The 18,893-nt window shown below is 39.2% G+C and overlaps 1 protein-coding gene across 14 annotated transcripts in view; it reads right to left on the bottom strand.

Moving 5' to 3' along the window:
• Window positions 1-284: 284 nt before the first annotated feature.
• Window positions 285-18,893, bottom strand: part of MYPN (myopalladin) — a 346,898-nt gene continuing 328,289 nt past the window's right edge. For 11 of the 14 annotated variants that reach the window (XM_056530264.1, XM_056530261.1, XM_056530265.1 and 8 more), the window contains 6 exons: window positions 15,468-15,550; window positions 12,098-12,224; window positions 10,532-10,739; window positions 10,184-10,349; window positions 5,831-5,964; window positions 285-960 (listed from right to left, as the gene is read on the bottom strand). In XM_056530264.1, the coding sequence (XP_056386239.1) occupies window positions 794-960; window positions 5,831-5,964; window positions 10,184-10,349; window positions 10,532-10,739; window positions 12,098-12,224; window positions 15,468-15,550 (885 nt within the window). In that variant the 3' untranslated portion in view covers window positions 285-793. Of the gene's footprint in view, window positions 961-5,830; window positions 5,965-9,864; window positions 10,350-10,531; window positions 10,740-12,097; window positions 12,225-15,467; window positions 15,551-18,893 lie in introns of those variants that run through there. The other 3 variants (XR_008846301.1, XR_008846300.1, XM_056530271.1) reach the window with 3 other exon arrangements.

Here is an 18,893-nt window from a genome sequence, read left to right as displayed (position 1 = left end):
CTTTAAGCCTCTTCCCAACTTCCTGTACTCCATCCTGGCCTTTGTGCTGCTAGACACAGACTCCAACACCAGGCAATAGACAGCAAATTGCAGATAAGACTTTGGGCTTCTCTGAAATGAGGTGTCAAGTGATGCACAAAAACAGTCCTGCCTTTGCAGTCTTTACATTGACAGTACTGCAGCTGTATAGCTGCAAATAGTAACAGATGTAAAATATTAATGCGGAACGGAATGATTATTGGAAAGAAACCAAATGATCATGAAGAGTCTTAATATATGCACATTGTTGCCACTTTATTCCATAATAAGCTGTTTATTTTCAATATAGACAAGCTGTAAAGGATTTAAACACAGGGATGTGGCACAAATAACTTAAAGCATCTACAGTGTCAGTCTCACTACATAACAGTGAATCCGGTAAATACAAATGATACATGTTTTAATATTATTAGAACATCTATTGATTTTTATACTATCTAAGGACATAAATAATTAGGGTCCTAAAATTCAAACTGATCACACTGATAGTGACACAGCTACCCAAATCTGTGTGTATTAATGGTATGCACAAGTTACACAAATGGCACATATGTTTTAAACCCTTTTCATTATTTGTCTGGGCTATGGTGCCTACCTGTCCCTTTCTTTAATAAAAAGTTTAAATGCTTTCCACATTGTATCTATTTGACATGGGCAAAAAACTAAATAGATTATTTAAAAAAATGAAAAATTATTTGTAAACTTTCCGGCTTTAATTTCTTCACAGTTTTATTTTTACTGTAGCCAGTTGAATTCACAGCTCCTCACTTTCCACCACTTGACGGGGTTGTGACAAGAAACTCAGTGGTGTTTCCGGGTAAGAGTTGAGAATATCCAGGCTTGGAGAAGAGAATGTTGAGTAGCGAGAAGAAGCAGGACGAATCTTTTTAATTGGCTGAGGGATTTGCTGGTGCCACTGAGCTAAAAGAAATAAGTAAATGTTACCATCTAAATCTGATATAATACTATAAATATCTAAATATGGAATAAACACTGATGCCCACACTTCATGTGGTAGTTGACTGTCATAAACTACATGGCAGATAGATTTAAAATGTTAGGTATACTTAGTGAATAGGTACATCATGTTGGCTAACAACAACTTACTGTGGAATTGATAGTGGTGTGCTTTTTCTGTATCCTAATTCACTTCAGGTGTTAAAGAGGATGTCTCAGTAAAGACATTGATGGCATTTTGCTAGGATATGCCAACCATTTCCAATTGGTTTAAAGGGGTACTCCACTAGAAAGCATTTTTTTTTTTAATCAACTGGTGCCAGAAAGTTAAACAGATTTGTAAATTACTTCCATTTAAAAATCTCAACCCTTCCTGTACTTATCAGCTGCTGTATGTGCCATAGGAAGTTCTTTTCTTTTTGAATTTCCTTTCTGTCTGAACACAGTGTTCTCTGCTGACACCTCTGTCCATTTTAGGAACTGTCCAGAGTAGGAGCAAATCCCCATAGCAAACCTATCCGGCTCTGGACAGTTCCTAAAATGGACAGAGGTGTCAGCAGAGAGCACTGTGGTCAGACAGAAAAGAAATTCAAAAATAAGCACATTTGGTGGAGCAATAGAGAAGCTGATAAGTACTGGAAGGATTAAGATTTTTAAATAGATCCCTTTAACTTTACAGATCCCTTTAATATTCTGGCACCAGTTGATTTAAAAAAAAAAAATTCCAGGGAAGTACCCCTTTAAGTCTGACCACTGTGACCCCTATAGTCAATTTCTAACCATGGGCCTCCAAAGTAAAATGCAATCAAAAGGCCTTTAGATTTCTGACACAACAAGTTTCCCCCAATCATTCTGCACCCTATAATGACGAAGCGAAAACAGATTATTAGAAATCTTTGCCAATATATTGAAAAAGGAAAAACTAAAATATTGCATTGACAAAAGTATTCAGACTTAGTTGAAGCTTTTTTGGAAGCAATTATGGCCTCCATTCTTCTTGGGGATGATGCCACAAGATTTGCACATCTGGATATTGGAATTGTTTGCCATTCTTCTCTGAAGATCCTCTCAAGCTCTGCCAGGATAGATGAGGACTGTTGGAGGAGAAGTCAGGACTCTGACTGGACCACTCAAAGACATTCACAGTGTTATTCCTAAATTACTCCTGCGTGGTCTTGGCTGCATGCTAAGGGTCAATGTCTTGTTTTGTAGGTTAATCTTTGGCCTAGTCTGAGGTCAAGAGCATTCTAGTTTAGTTTTTTTCTAATAATATCTCTGTACTTAAATCTTGATTTCGTTAGACCAGATCTTGTATCTCACATTCTGAGAGTCCTTTAGATCCATTTTTATTTTAAATTCCAGGTGGGCCTTCATGTTTCTTATTAAGGAGAAGCTTCTTTCTTTCCACTCAAGCCCAGATTGGTGGGCCGCCACTACTTGCATTTAAAAATTCTGAGGCCACTATGTTCTTCGTAACTTTCTATGCAGTATAAAGATCTGTACCTCCACACAAGCCTGCCTCTGAGCTTAACAGACAGTTATTTCCTCTTCATGGCTTGGGTTTTGCTCTGTAAGATCCTATATAGACAGGGGTATGTCTTTCCAAATCCTGTCCAATCAACTGAATTTTCCACAGGTGACTCCAATCAAGGTGTCCAGACGTCTTAAAGATGACCAAGAGAAATGGGAGACCCATAGAGCTAAATTTGAAGTGTCATTTATAGCTCTCTAAATATGTGATTTCTGAACATGTTGTTCTAAGAATAAGTGATTTTATTTTGCAAAATAAGCACAATGTAAACAAGTAGATACATTTGGTATTTGGTTATTAGAATGTAAAGAAACATGATGACACAATCACTGTTTGTTTCCAATCTCCCCCCAGAAAGAGTTAATGAAAACAAATTATTGAGCTCTGTACCCCAAGCTGGTGACATAAAAAAAGCTACTACTTATTCTGCAAAAAACAAGCATTGATACAGCTACATTGATAGGGGAAAACAAGAAAAATGTGACAAAAACTACAAAAGAACAAAACAAAACACTGTCATCAGTACAGACAGGTAGTGCAGGTGACACTGATGACAACCATACCTACCTGATCCCGTTCCGTGCTCTGGTTCTCCCACAATCTCCTGCCGTATATTCTGTTCTGGGGCTGACTTGAAGCATGGGTGGAGCTTTCTGACATAACTGCTGCTGTTTTCTAGCAGCGAGAACCAGCAGAGAAACAGCAGCGGTGAGGTCAGGAAGCTCCGTCCATGCTCCAAGTCAGCTCCGGAAAGGAAGATACGTAGGAAGATTGAGGAAGTACCAGAGCACAGAATGGGATCAGGTACGTATGATTGTCATCAGTGTCACCTGCACTACCTGTCTGTTCCGACAGGTTAGTGCAGGTGAAACTGATGACAGATTTCCTTTAAGGCTAAGTCTCCACTTGGTTTTTTGCACTGCGTTTTTAGGGTTTAAAAAAAATCCTGAAAAATCACCAGTGCGAGTGACGTCATCATGCGTTTTTTCTTGCCTTTTTTTGGCATTTTTTCCAGCGTTTTTTTCATTTGTGTGGAAATTGAACCTTGGCGTTTTTTTTTTTTGGTTCCCAAAATTTCTTGGGTACCAAAAAAAAAAGGGATGCAGCAGTGATGGAAATTTTTTTTATTAAACGCAATGTATATATTTTTATAATCCAATTTTTATTATTTTTTAATAAAGTGTGTGTTTCACTTTTTTTTTTATAAATTTTTAACATTTTTTATGTAGTACTACTACTCCCAGCATGGAACAGACTGTTCCATGCTGGGATTGATAGTACCTGTACTATAGACATATCGCCCAGGGTGTCAGTCCTGACACCCGATGCGATCGTCCACAATAAAGCAGAGAAGCGAGCGGGTCTATACATCGCTCGCCTCTCTGCACTATACTCCGGCCACTGATGTCAACAAAAATTCATATTTCCCACCCAGAGCTGTGATTGGCTGGATGGTTTCAGCCAATCACAGCTATGAGGAAAAGATGAATGAGTGAGTGGCCGGCCCGGAGTATAGTGCAGAGCAGGGATGTGAGCGATGTGTACAGTCACTCCATCTCTGCTATAGACAGGACGATCACAGAGGGTGTCAGTAGTGACATCCACTGTGATGTGTCCTTAAGCAGGCACTACTACTCCCAACATGGAGTACACTCTGCTCCATGCTGGGAGCTGTAGTACCTGTATTAATAGACAGATCGCAGCAAGTGTAACTTCTGACACCCGCTGCGATCTGTCTATTAATGCAGGTACTACAGCTCCCAGCATGAGGCAGAGTGTACTCCATGTTGGGAGTAGTATTACCTGCAGTTATGGAAAGATCACAGCGGGTATCACTTCTGACAGCCGCTGCGATCCTCTTGTATAATGTATAGATGCAGCGGACGCTCTTCTATGGTCCCCTGCACTGACGTATATATACACATATTCCTATTTCTCACAGAAAGCTGTGATTGGTTGGAACCATCTGGCCAATCACAGCTCTGTGGGAAATATGAATAAGTGTAAATATACGTCAGTGCAGGGGACCATAGAAGAGCGGCCGCCGCATCTATACATTATACAAGAGGATCGCAGCGGCGATCTGTCTATTAGTACAGGTACTACTACTCCCATCATGGAACAGTGTGTTCCATGCTGGGAGTAGTAGTACTAACTAAAAAAAATTAACAAATAAAGCATAAAAGTTAAAAACACACACACAATACATTTTTATAATTGTCGGCTACATTTTTATTTCCCCGCACACAGAAATTGATCCCTGTTTAAAAAGTAATAGTTTTTTTTTTCTCAATAATATACATTTTGTTAGATACAATTTTTTTCTTCACTACTGTATATTTTTGAAAAAAAACTTTTTAATGGTACCTTACGAAATTTTATTAAAAACAGCTATCTACATCACTTTTTTGGATCTCTAAAGTCCAAAAAAGATTAAAAACCGCCTGCAAAAATGCCAAAGTTAAAATCCACATGCGATTTTCTTGGCGTTTTCTCACTCCCATAGACTTCTATTGGAGCAAAACGCCACGATTTTGACAAAAAACGCCGGTTTGAGGGAACTACAGCGGATTTTTCAAAACGCCGAAGAGCGGAAAAAAACACAGAAAAAGTGCAAAAATGCAAAAAGCATAAAAAAACGCCAAAGTCAAAAAAACGGCAAGTGGAATTCGAAATTTGCGATTTCTCATTGATTTACAGCTAACATCTGGCCGCAGCGTTTTTTGACCAAAAAAACGCCATGCAGCAGAATTGGCGTTTTTCTTTGCGTTTTGCAAAAAAAGAAAAAACAAGTGGAGACTTAGCCTAAGGCCCAAAGGAGCCAGTTCCATAAGGGTTAATTACATATGCTAGCAACATGCTGTCAATGTCTTTAGAGACAGCCCCTTGCTATCGGATGCATACAATTGTAGCACACAACTATTCAGAATATTTTTTATATATATTTTTGTATACTTCTTGCTGTGTGTAGTAATTCCAGGAGCTCAACATGCCTGTATAGATTCAATTTCTGTCACATGATTCTCTGATTAGATATTTGCATTACCAATCAGATGTATGTATATAATAAAGTGACAGTGTATGTTATACAAGGTAAAGTAGAGCCTGCGCATTACATATTCAATGATTTGGTATAACTTGAATGAGTGGGCAAGACAGCAGAAAAGACGGTTCACTGTAATGTTTTGGTTTTTGCCATATTTAAAGAAAAACAAAAAACAAACACTACACCATGCTGAAATGTAAGAAAATAAAGTAATTCTGTAATTTCTTTCTTGCTTTGGTGATTGCATATAAACCTACCATATATGTCAAGTCTAGCTGTACATGACACAATTCCAGCTTCATTCTTTGCTGACAACGTATACCATCCAGCATCCTCTTTCTTGGCCGGCTGGATTAGGAGGCACACATATCCAGTGGTGTCCTGATGCATACTGAAAGCAATGTACACAAAACAGATTACTACATTAACTATTTAAACATGTAGTCTATTCTGACTTCACACACCAGAAAAAGGAGTTATGGGGTCTTTGCAAACCAATCTTTAGCACAGAACTCAGCAAACCTGATTTTTTATGGATGTGGTTTTGTCATGCTGGAAAGTTTATCCCAAACTGTTACAACCAAGTTAAAAGTCCTAAGTTCTCTAGAATGTTATTATATACTGTAAAATTTAGAATCCCCTCCTCTGGGACTAAATGACCAATGGAACACATCCTGCACACATAAATATCTTTGGGGATTATTGTGCATTGTGGTTTAGTATTTTTTTGGCTTTAATTCTGCAGTCTTTAGTTATTCTGGTCTGGGGTCTGTAGTTATTTTGGGGTCTAGTCTAGGGGCTGAATTTATTATAGGGTTTAATCTGAGATATGTATTTATTTCCTATTTCTAGTCTGGGGTTTGTATTAGTTTAGGGGGTTTGTTCTGGGGTCTCTGTTTTGAGGTCTGGCATTGGGTTTCTAGAAATTCTGGGGCCTAATCTGGAGTCTATAGTTTTTCCGAGAGCTGTATTGATTTTGAAGTTATGGTTCTGTGTGTGGTATTGGGCCTTTGGCTGTCTGGGTAAGCTGGGTGATGTAGTATTGGGACCTGGTGTGTAATCTGAAGGTTTCAAGGATCTGTGTTTATCAGGGGGGTCTGTAATTATTTTAATCAGGAATCTATACTTGTTTTAGGGGTCAGGCCTGGGGTCTATTTTTGGGAGAATTTGTTTTGGAGTCAATATTTTATTGTATGTCTGCATTTATTATGTGTGTGTGCATATCATGTATACTCCATATCTGTGTATTTCTTTGTGTATATGCTATATATATTTAAAGGGGTGTAAGTGAAACCTCATTTAAAAGTGGGTTTCCAGTCTTTGAAACTTCATGGCCTATCCTCAAGATAGACCATCAATGTTAGATCAGTAGGGGTTTAATTTCTAGCGCCATTACGATCAGCTGTTTATAGGTGGTGGCTCTTCATTGCTTATGTGTGCTTGTCCTTGCATCGCCACACTTTTAGTAGCAGCAGTTATAGGGACTGCAGAATTGTCCTGTTGATTTGAATAGGAGAATGCTGCAGTTCCTTGCAACAATGCTACTAGTAAGGTGATGCAAGTACAGTAAATATTAAAGAGGTTGCAGCAGGCGGCCTCCTTAATGTTTACTTGCAATCAGTGTGTACATTTTTCACATGGTAGATAACAGCATTAAAGTGTGTTTTTTGTATGGACAGCGCCAATTTAAAGTCCGGAACTGTTGTGATCTGTTTAAATTTAATGTTCCAAATGAAAAAGACTGTATAAAAGTGTATTAAAATGGTTTATCTCTTTTAAATCATGCATTTTCCCTGCACTTAGTGACAGGGGTCTGTGGCACTTAAAAATAGCTGGATAGGCAATATGTTTTTATTAGCTAATAACTCCTTTAAAGGGGTACTTGGATGGAAAACTATTTTTTATATCAACTGGTGCCAGAAAGTTAAACAGATTTGTTCATTACTTCTATTAAAAAATCTTAACCCTTCCAGTACTTATCAGCTGCTGTATGCTCCACAGGAAGTTGAGTTGTTCTTTTTAGTCTGACCACCGTGCTCTCTGCTGACACCTCTGTCCATGTCAGGAACTGTCCAGAGCAGGAGATGTTTGCTTTGGGGATTTGCTTCTACTCTGGACAGTTTCTGGCATGGACAGAGGTGGCAGCAGAGAGCACTGTGGTCAGACTGAAAAGAACAACTCAACTTCCTCTGGTGCATACAGCAGCTAATCAGTACTTGAAGGGTTAAGATTTTTTTTAATAGAAGTAATTTTCAAATCTGTTTAACTTTCTGGAACCAGTTAATTTGAAAAGAAAAAAATTATAATAATAGTTTTCCACTGGAGTACCCCTTTAAGGTGGTGGATAAAACACTTTCCTGGCAGACCTTTAGGGTTACCTTTCTTAAAGGGTTGAAAGCAGACGGCTGGGTACATGAGTGGCATTCCAGCATTAGAGCTGGGCTTTAGTCCAGCCTCTAAAGGATAAACCACCAAACGGACTATGTAAGATTAAATATCATACTTTATTAGTTTATAAGTTAAACAACATTTGAATCTACAACGAGACATGGACAAAAATGGTGTGTGGGGGGGACTGTTGCATTCTGTCTTTCACCCTGCGGATGTCTTTTTGTATGAGGTAGTCGGCACTGTTTTCCAGCTTCCTCTGTACTACAACCACCTGGTGTGTCTATTATTATTTCTGACACTTGTACCAGTTTTCTGCTTTACTATTGTCATGACTTTTATGACAGCTTGATGCAGTTTGTCTTACTTGTGACATATGTTTCTGGGTGTAAAAAAATCTTTTACCACAGTCTTGGATTATCAATCTACTTTTTCCTTTTGTCCTCCCTACCTCCCTGGTCCCCACCACCATTTTTGTCCATGTCTCATTGCAGATTTAAATGTTGTTTAACTTATAAACTAATAAAGTATGATATTTAATCTTACATAGTCCGTTTGTTGGTTTTTCCTTTTATTGGTTCTATTGCTTTGTGTTTATTGCCACAGGACTTTACATTTTTTGTGTGTACCTTGGGTGCACATTCCCTCCTTTGTTTTGGTGTGATTAAGCCTCTAAAGGATGTAGATAACCAATAAAATGTCTCACTTTTGGCAACAAATAGTAGAGTGCTGTGATTCAAACAAAACTGCAGCAGAGCTGAAGAGGCATAACATTTTCTCCAAGGCCCAAAAATATAGCTTACATGCAGATAAGAAACCAATAACAGAACTTCTGCATTATCATATGTCCTACCTATATTTATCAGTTACAAGTTGCTTAAAACTGGGGTATAGAAATATTGTGCAGAGATAGTTAAACATAACTTTTAATAAATGTGATAATAATAAAAAAATGACCCCAATAGATCAGTTGCCACTAGACATAAACAAAACCTAAATATGAAAGCAACCAATATAATTTTGTTGCAAAGAGCTTCTTACCAATGGTTGCTGGTATGGAAGTTTATGTACCTCCTTTCACCTTAAACACCTGTAACTGCCCCATAGGGAAGAGCAATTTATGCCCAAATAAATGTGTTTCCCCCCTAACACTATCCCTTGATCTGAGGCAAGCCCTAACTGTTTGGTACATAGCTGGGGCACTTGTCCTAATAAGGGTAACCCCAGTACCTCAGTTACCTCTCCCTTGTCTGAATGGCCTAGAATGTGAGGATAAACATTATGTAAAGTTGCTTCAATAGGTAAATATGGTAGTATATATTAAGTGCTTTTTCAACAGTAAAGTGCAAATAGTAATGACTATGCATTTCCTCACTTTCGTGGATCATCAGGAAGAGCCTAGTCCCAGTTGTTTGCATGACAAAGTCCTGTTTCTCCAAGGACTCCAGATTAATCTCCAGCATCAGTAGGTTTATTAAATATTACACAGTAAAAGCTATAAAAGCAATAATGCATTTGGGGGCTGCACCCCCTTCCTCAGTTTTAAGATTCATTGGCAATCTGTGTGTAAGTGTGTGTGTGTGTGTGTGTGTATGTGAAGGAATAGGGGTAGCATTCCATAAAATTTTCATCTCAGGCACCAAAAACACTAGATGCACCCAGATCATCAGCTAATAGCTCCATACACATTTCACTACAGACAAAAAAATCCAAAATGACCTATAAACTTTTTAGCACATAAGCTTTTAGTGACCTTGAAATACTTGAACATATTCATTAGCAAAACCCTTCAAAATATTGGTAAAGTTGGCCACATTTACCTAATATGTATGGAAAGCTTTAGTGGAAATATAACTATTTTCATCCCCAGTTCCATAATTATTTTAACAATTAATATCATTACCGCATATTGCAGGCAGCAAGCATTCTCTAATCTGTCTTCAAATCTCCAGCAGCTGAATCCCAGCAACTTGGATTGATGTTCTGCAAGCAGGCTGACTAGTATAAATCATTGATGCATTCAATGATAATCCATTCTATGATAACTCATAGTCAAAGATGCAGTTTATTGAGTTGTTCCCAGCGCAGCTCAAGGCAATTTAATATCAGGAATGTTTCTGTTAGTACAGGGTGTCAGCAGCAACACAGTTAGTACATCACTTCAGAATCAGAAGCACAGTGAATACGGCAAACTATGTCTGGCGGCAGATAAGGCACAGCACCTTATTCTTGGCTTGTGGGCTGGAATGGATTCATTGTCTTTCTTCCAGTAGAAAACTGGAGGAGGCATTCCAATAACTCGACTTTCCAACCTGACTGGGTGACCTTCTGGAACACCACAGTTCTGCAACTTCTCCAGAAATATAGGTGCCTTCTTTACTTCCTTTGCTAGATATATATATATACATACATTAAATAACACAAATCAATAGCAGGTAGAAAATATGTACAGAATGTATACAATATATTCCAAATATGCCTTTTGCTTCAAACATGTGTCTGTGAATTCATTACAAGCATCCATGTTATTATAATAAATATGAAATATTAAATTTCACATTGAAACCTACCCATCACAGTAAGCTCCAGGCTGAATGAATTTTGTCCTGTTTTATTTGTAGCAATACAAGTGTAGGTCCCGGCATCAGCTTGTGAAAGGGGATCAATAAGAAGTGAGTGGACTCCATTCTCTCTGACCAGCATTTTGTGAGTGAGATCTGGGTTAACTGGTATTCCATTGAGAAGCCACATAATATCTGGTGTGGGTAGACCACTGACCTGTTTGAACACGCCACATGAAAATATAAGAATAAAATGTTCCTCAGATTCTAACATTTAAATAGGCAGTACACTTTCAACAAACTGCATTAAACAATAGCATAAGACAACGTAAGAAACTTTGTACTGCATCTCATCAGAGAAAAATGCCTCTTTCTCCATTTGCCAGGCTACTTTCCTACTACCTCTTTCTCCTAAACCCATTAATCAGTCTGCTAAAACTGGTTAAAGCACACCTATCAGATCCCACAAAAAGATAAAAACGTATATGTTCCTCGGTACCTAATCCATGTACATCTAATTTTTATGCTTCTGTCACCTATATTTATTATAAAAATACCTCTTTTCATTAGCTCACAGTGTTAGAAATCCTCTCAGGGGAAGGGGGTGTGTCCCTCCCATGTGGTGGTGGGAGGTGATTGGTGTTTCTGCTCATGCAGCCTTGTCCATGAGTCATCTCTTGTTCATGACTTATGGACAACCCTGATGCTGCTGCGGGCCTGGTTAGTGTCCCAGCAGGTATGGGTACCCCTAGTGGTGGGATTTTTAGGAGCCATTTTCTTTATGAAATATTTTTAAAAAAAATTAAACGACTATATTACTAAAGGTCTTTAATTTTCATTAGCAACAACATATAAAAAGTTTTTGGATCTGACAATGCCCAGAAGTCTTTCTTGAGAATGATCAGATCATTGAAGTATTAGATTACAACTGCCAATAGAAGTCTATAAAGAGTGAAGGGGGGGGGGGGGGTGAGGCTGGCGAGATTCAAAAGTAGATAGATAGACACAGAGACAGAGCTGCAGCTTGTAGCGCATATTATATCTTACCCCTGTGATGGATTCACAGCTTACACTGCTAATTACTGCTCTATAATGTCCACACTGCTTTTGCTTTTGATGATGTGTTATAGAACTATAGGAAAGCAGGATCTCCTGTGCAGTGCATGTAAAACATCATAGGAGCTAGTATCCACCAACTAGCCCAAGGGCAACTGAAAATTATAACTGAAGCTTGTAGAGCATAATTCTACTGAAAAAAATCGCTCCGATGCTCGCGGTTATGCATAGGACATAAATGTACGTCCTGGTGCGTTAAGTACCAGCTCACCAGGACGTACATTTACGTCCAGCGTCGTTAACGGGTTAATATTATTGTGTATACAGCTCATAGGTGTTTACATGGTTACAACGACAAATTGTGTGACGTCTGATTCTGTAGTTATGTGTTACTTTATACTGTGTGTAGGTTAACACAAAAGGAGACAGAATGAGTAAAGTGACACATGACTACAAGATCTGAGCACACATTAGATAAACACTGTGATGTAATATTTCATTTTCATTCCTATAATGTACCTTAGAGTCCAGCCTGCATAAGCGCCCTTCATGTGCTATCATGTCTCCAGGAGCTTGGAGGAAGTACGGCCGGAAGAACCTCTCCTGTACTGATTCATTCTCCACTTCTGGCACACGAGGTCTCACTCTGCAAAGTGAAAATTATTTTAGCTCCAGAAGAATCAATTAAAAATTGCGTGTCTTTGTATTAACAAATGTAAGGAAGGTTCCAATCTTATAACACACAAATTCAAAACAATGTGCTGGTCTATTACCATTTATGTTATTATAAGGCCCTACAATAACCGGCTATTAGTGTGTATCCTAATAAATTATATATTTGTTTTAGTTGAGTTGATAGTAGGATAAAGGCTGAGTTCACACATAGTATTTTGGACAGTATTTTGTCAGAATTTTTAGCCAAAACCAGAAGTGGAACCGATCCAATGAAAGTTATAATAGAAACATTTGCACCTCTTTCTGTGTTTTGGACCCTGTCCTGGTTTAGGTTAACCTCTTAAGGCAGTGTTTCCCAAACTTTTTCAGCTCAGGGAACCCCTCGTAAGAATTTTTTTTTTCGAGGGGAATCCCTACCGAAGTTGACGAGCAGGAAAAAAATAAAAAGGGAAATGGGCGCAATGCACTATATGTATTTATCTGTGGATATGTAGATTACAGTGCTGCTTTATACAGCAACTCACAAATGACGTCTTCTAAAATCTGCGTCGTTCCCTTCTCTTCTCCATTTGGTCCGGGCCATCATGTCGATTTCTTCCAGCCACAATACTTCTCCGTTAAACCTGGAAAATAAACCTATTAAGCTCTGCACTTTTCAAGCATCAGCCTCCAGATTCCCCTTTTACAAGTGAGGAGGAATACAGGGGCGTATAGGTGTAAAGGGGTAACAGAGGGGTGCAGAAAGGTGTACATGGGTGACAGGTGTGTAAAGAGTGTACATGGGTAACAAAAGGGTGTAGAGGGGTGTACATGGGTGAAAGATGGGTGTACATGGGTGACAGGGGGGTGTACATGGGTGACAGATGGGTGTACATGGGTGACAGATGGGTGTACATGGGTGACAGATGGGTTTTGGGGGTGTAGAGGACTGTACATGGGTGACAGAGGGGTGTACATGGGTGACAGGGGTGTTGGGGGTGTAGGGGAGTGTAAATGAGTGACCGAGGGGTGTACATGGGTGACCAAGGGGTGTACATGGGTGACTAAGGGGTGTACATGGGTGACCGAGGGGTGTACATGGTTAACAGAGGGGTGTACATGGGTAACAGAAGGGTGTTGGGGGTGTAGAGGAGTGTACATAGGTGACAGAAGGGTGTACATGGATGAGGAGGGTTGTTAGGGGTGTACATGGGTGACGAGAGGTGTTGGGGGTGTACATGGGTGACAAGGGGTGTTGGGGTGTAAATGGGTGACAGAGGTGTGTGCATGGGTGACAGAGGGGTGTAGAAGAGTGTACATGGGTGACTGGGGGCGTGGGGGGTGAAAGAGGGGTGGGCAGGAGTGACAAAGTGGTAACAGATGGGTGGACAGGGGTGACAAAGGGACAGAGGGGTAAATAGTGGGGGTTGGACATTGGTGATAGGGGGGGTAGTCAGAGGGGTGGTGAACATGGGTGAGGGGCGGACAAGGTGGACATGGATGCCAGGAAAGTGGGTAACAGAGGGGGTGACAAAGGGGGTGAACAGGCGTGACAGAGGGGAGAGGGTGCATTACCTTAATTAAGATGAGCTGAGCCATCCTTCTGTGGGGGGGCCAGGAAGAATCGGTGGGCATAGAAGAATCAGGCGAGCTGAGAAGATAATCAGGAGGGCCGGCGGGAACATAGTCTGGGGGGCCGGCGGGAACATAGTCCGGGGAGGGAGGGGGCTGCGGGAACCTAGTCCGGTGGCTGGCGCACCATCCCCTGCATTTATGCCCTTCCCGGGCTGCGTGCCTGTGACTCACTCACGGCGCCGCAGGGGGGTGGAAGACGCTGTATGCGAGTGCGCACGTACATGCAATGCACACACAGGCTTCCCTTCCCCTCTGTGCTGCCGTGATTTACAAAATAAAATTTTTTAATTACCTGCTGGAGCCCACGGAACCCCTGACAGTTCTCAACGGAACACCGGGGAACCCCGGTTGGGAATCACTGCCTTAAGGACACAGCCCATTTTGGCACTTTTGTTTTTGCCTCCTTGGCTTCTAAGAGGCACAACTTTTTATTTTTACATCTTCAAACCCATATGAGGGCTTATTTTTGCACTGCCAATTGTACTTTGTAATGGCACTTTTCAATTTATCACAAAATTTATGGCCCAGATAAAAACATTTTTTTATGTGGGGGCATCGATATGAATGAATGAATGAATGTGGGGAAAATGATACCCATCTTTACACATTTTCTATTATTGTACTGCTTTTAAAAAAAAATTGTATATTTTTAAACAAAATTTGTATGTTTAAAATTACCCTACTCTGACTCCCTATAACTTCCCCATTTTTTGGAATATGGGGCTGTATGAGGGCTATTTTTTGCGCCATGATCTGTATTTATAAGTAACACATTTGCATACATGTGACTTTTTGATCACTTTAACAAAAAAAAATCTGGGACTTTTTTTGTGACTTAAAGCAGCAATTTTGGACTAAAAACAAAACAGTTTTTGCTGTTAACCCAAAGGACCATTTACATTACATATTAATAGTTCGAACATTTACCCAAATATGTGGATTTTTTTATTTTTTTATTTACATTTTACATTTTGTTTGGTAACATGGGAAATGTAATCTTTTATTTGGGGAAGGGCTTGTTCACTTTTATTAAAACTTATTTTTTACTTTCTTTCACACTTACGGTAGCTAGTCTCCACAGGAGACTGATCAGAAGCACTGATAAGTATTATCTGCAGTCTACTCCTCTGGTCTGCTAGAAGGCAAATCAGAGAAGAAGAGAACAGCAGTCAGCCAAAGCAGGTGAGTGGAGCTTCGCTGGCCATTTTAACACATTGGACCCCCGCAATAGCCCCACGGGTGGTCTGATGTGTCCGTACACCCCTGCAATACTTTAAAGGCCATGAACATTATTGATCACAGCAACTTAAGGGTTAATGGAAGAAATCAATGGGATCAGCTGGGGGAATAATAGGGGAACCGCGCAACGTATAAGTACGTCACTGTGCACTGAGTACCAGGGCGCATGAACGTACATGTATGTTGCATGTCCTCTAGAGGTTAAAAAAGACTAACCAAAATATTGTGTATAAACCCAGCCTCATATGAGCTGGCTCCAATAGTACATATAATCCATAGCAGGTGTTTATATCAGAAAACAAGAAGAATATTGCTTACTTTGACAAAGACAAATAACTACTGGAAAACAGAGAGAAAATACCTGTGAGAGAGCACTGTTGGAATAGAGCGTGGACGCAGCGGTGCTGACTGCACAAGTAAATGTCCAGAACAGCTGATTCTTCCCTGTAAAACACAGCTGTGTTACAAGACTGCCTATAACTTGTACATGACAGGTTTATCCTATAACTTATTCTCTGGTGCAGTAATCCATATATGACTGATGTTTGTCTCAATGTCATATTGATGCAAATATATCCCATAACATATAAATCATTTTATGTATACATTTATTTATTTTTATATTTAGTTTTTATAACAAAGTAAATCTGCAAAATTCACAAACTTTTTTTTGTAGAATTATGCAATTTATTAGTATTAATTATAACTGAATAATTTATTTATTTATTTTGATGATAGAAATTGTACTACCGTAATTATAAGGGAAGATGTTACCTCCTTAACCCCTTAAGGACCAAGCTCATTTTCACCTCAAAGGGGTATTACAGCGAAAAAACATTTTTTATATATCAACTGGCTCCAGAAAGTTAAACAGATTTGAAAATGACTTCTATTAAAAAACCTTAATCCTTTCAGTACTTATGAGCTTCTGAAGTTAAGGTTGTTCTTTTCTGTCTAAATCCTCTCTGATGACACCTGTCTCGGGAAACGCCAAGTTAAGAAGCAAATCCCCATAGCAAACCTCTTCTAAACTGGGCGTTTCCCGAGACAGGTGTCATCAGAGAGGATTTAGACAGAAAAGAACCACCTTAACTTCAGAAGCTCATAAGTACTGAAAGGATTAAGATTTTTTAATAGAAGTAATTTTCAAATCTGTTTAACTTTCTGGAGCCAGTTGATATATATATATAAAAAAGTTTTTTCCTGGAATACCCCTTTAAGAACCAGGCCAATTTTATTTTAGAATTTTCGATTTTTCATCCTCACCTTCTAAAATCCATAACTCTTTCATATTTCCATCTACACACCCATATAAGGGCTTGTTTTTTGTGTGACCAATTGTACTTTGTAATTAAGCCTCTCATTTTACCATAAAATGTACGGCAAATCCCCCCAAAAAATTTTTTTATGGAGGACATTTTAATGAAAACCAAAATTTGGCACATTTTGGAGGGTTTCGTTTTCACACTGTACAATTTACGGTAAAAATTACATGTGCTCTTTATTCTGTGGCTCAATACAATTAAAATGATACCCATGGCTAGATACTTTTATATTTTTGTACCGCTTAAAAAAAATCTAAAACTTTTTGTGCAAAATCAGTAATCTAAAATCACCCTATTTTGACCACCTATAACTTTTTCATTTTTCCGTATTATAGGGTGGTATGGGGGGCTCATTTCTTTCGCCATCATCTGTTCTTTTTATCAATACCATATTTGCATATATAAAACTTTTATATAATCTTATATATATAAATTATTGGGGGAATAAAATGTGACAAAAAAGCATAATTTTTGGCTTTTTTTTATTTTTTATGTTTACGCCGTTCACCGTATGGGATCGATAACATTATATTTTGATAGTTCGGACATTTACACACGCGGCGATACCAAATATGTTTATAAAAAAAAATGTTTTTATGCTTTTTGGGGGTAAAATGGGAAAAATTGACAATTTTTACTTTTATTGGGGAGGGGATTTTTTTTTTACACTTATCTATAGCAATCATTTGCTTGCTAATACTGTTCAGTGCTATGCATAGAGCATAGCACTAATCAGTATTATCGGCGATCTTCTGCCCTAGTCTGCTCGATCTCAGACCAGAGCAGGAGATGCCGGGAGATGGACGGAGGCTGGTGAGGGGACCTCCGTCTGCCATTACAGATGATCGGATCATACCCATCTATGAGATGGTGCATTGCGTGCGGTCCTAGCGCTGCCAGATTCTGCCGGTGCCCCGCACTGTACAGGATGTCCGCACAGAGATTTTCCATGTGGACATTCCGCTGTTTGAATTACACAGTCTGTTTAATTTATTTTGTATGATATACACTGAAAAGCCTTACCTGACAATTTCAGATGTTTGAGATGCATGTGGCATTTTTGATACATAGCCCCCTCCTAGTTTTGTGATGTATGGAAGACTAGCGTGTGCATACCTGTGAGCACATATTGGCCCTCATTTACTAAGAGTGTTCTGTAGGTTTCTTTGTGGGTTTTAATTCCCTACAATTTATTTTCCACAGAATTTACTAAGGTTTCCCTACATTTTCCACTTTCCCTACACTTTGCTTCTTTTACACATGTTCTGATCTGTCTGGTTTCCTCAGCTGAAATCCACCACATTTTATGTGGAAACCTTAGTAAATATGTTGGGTTTTTGTGAAAATGTTGGGAACACGCCCCTTTTTGGAGACTGCGACACTTTTCCCAGCAGCCACGCCCTTTTTTAGGGTTTTCTTAGCAAAATGGAGAGTTAGTCAGTGTTTTTTCAATTCTGGTGCAGATAGAATTTCTGGCGCAATGCGACAGAATCTCGCGCATAACCCGACAAAACATTTCGGGTTTGCAATAGTAAATGAGGGCCATTGTGACAGAATCTCGCGCATAACCCGACAAAACATTTCGGGTTTGCAATAGTAAATGAGGGCCATTGTGTGGGATCCATTAAAAGTATAGTGACAAGGATTGCAATTGAGGAATTACAGAAGAAAATTACTGTTTTATATTTTGGTTGTAAATACTAAAAGTTATGTTTTATTGTACCTCTTCTCTTTTTTGTAAAATGGGAAAAGGGGGTGATTTAAAATTTTATTAGAGGAGGGGAGGATATTATTTTAAAAATGTCTATAATATTTTTACACTTTTTAAGCTCCCATAGGGCTCCTGTGCTTGCTTTATAGACACCTAACGCTGCAGGGCATACCATACAAGTACGCCCTGGTGCATTAAGTCCCAGAGGGCAAGGGTGTACAGATATGCCCTGTGTTGCCCAGGGGTTGAAAATATGTATTTGTTAAATTTTTCTTTGCATTTGCACAAATGCAGTATGTATTTTTAGAAAAGCACAGTTGTATAGGGAGGAGGTTTTTCTACTTATATTGAATGTAGCAACGGCATCATCTAGTGGCCATGTTTAGAACTGCTTGTGACATAGCAAAATCATTGCACTGTATCAGTCAAGGGTGACTGTACCATAGAGACACATCAGGTGACTGCTATAGCTCCATGGAGATGTTGTCCCATCCCCTTTAATGTCAAGTGGTAAAAACATGTGCTGGACTTCCCTTACCAGAGAAACTGCATGGTTATCAACAAATCATTATGGAATGGGCATGGAGGAGGAAACAAACATCAGTCCCTTCTTTCCAGGTCCCAAAACCTGGGTCCCCTTTCCTATATGTCCACTACTGGTGCTACTGATGTTTGCTTTCATTAATGCAGTTGAATATTACAATTGTCAGAGGGGGCACAGGTTGGGAACTACACAAAGTTATATGGTAAC

This window comes from Hyla sarda, chromosome 7 (genome assembly GCF_029499605.1).
Source record: "Hyla sarda isolate aHylSar1 chromosome 7, aHylSar1.hap1, whole genome shotgun sequence".
NCBI classification, from domain to species: domain Eukaryota; kingdom Metazoa; phylum Chordata; class Amphibia; order Anura; family Hylidae; genus Hyla; species Hyla sarda.
Note: the sequence above shows the minus strand (reverse complement) of the source record. Positions and strands in the feature narration are given on the sequence as shown.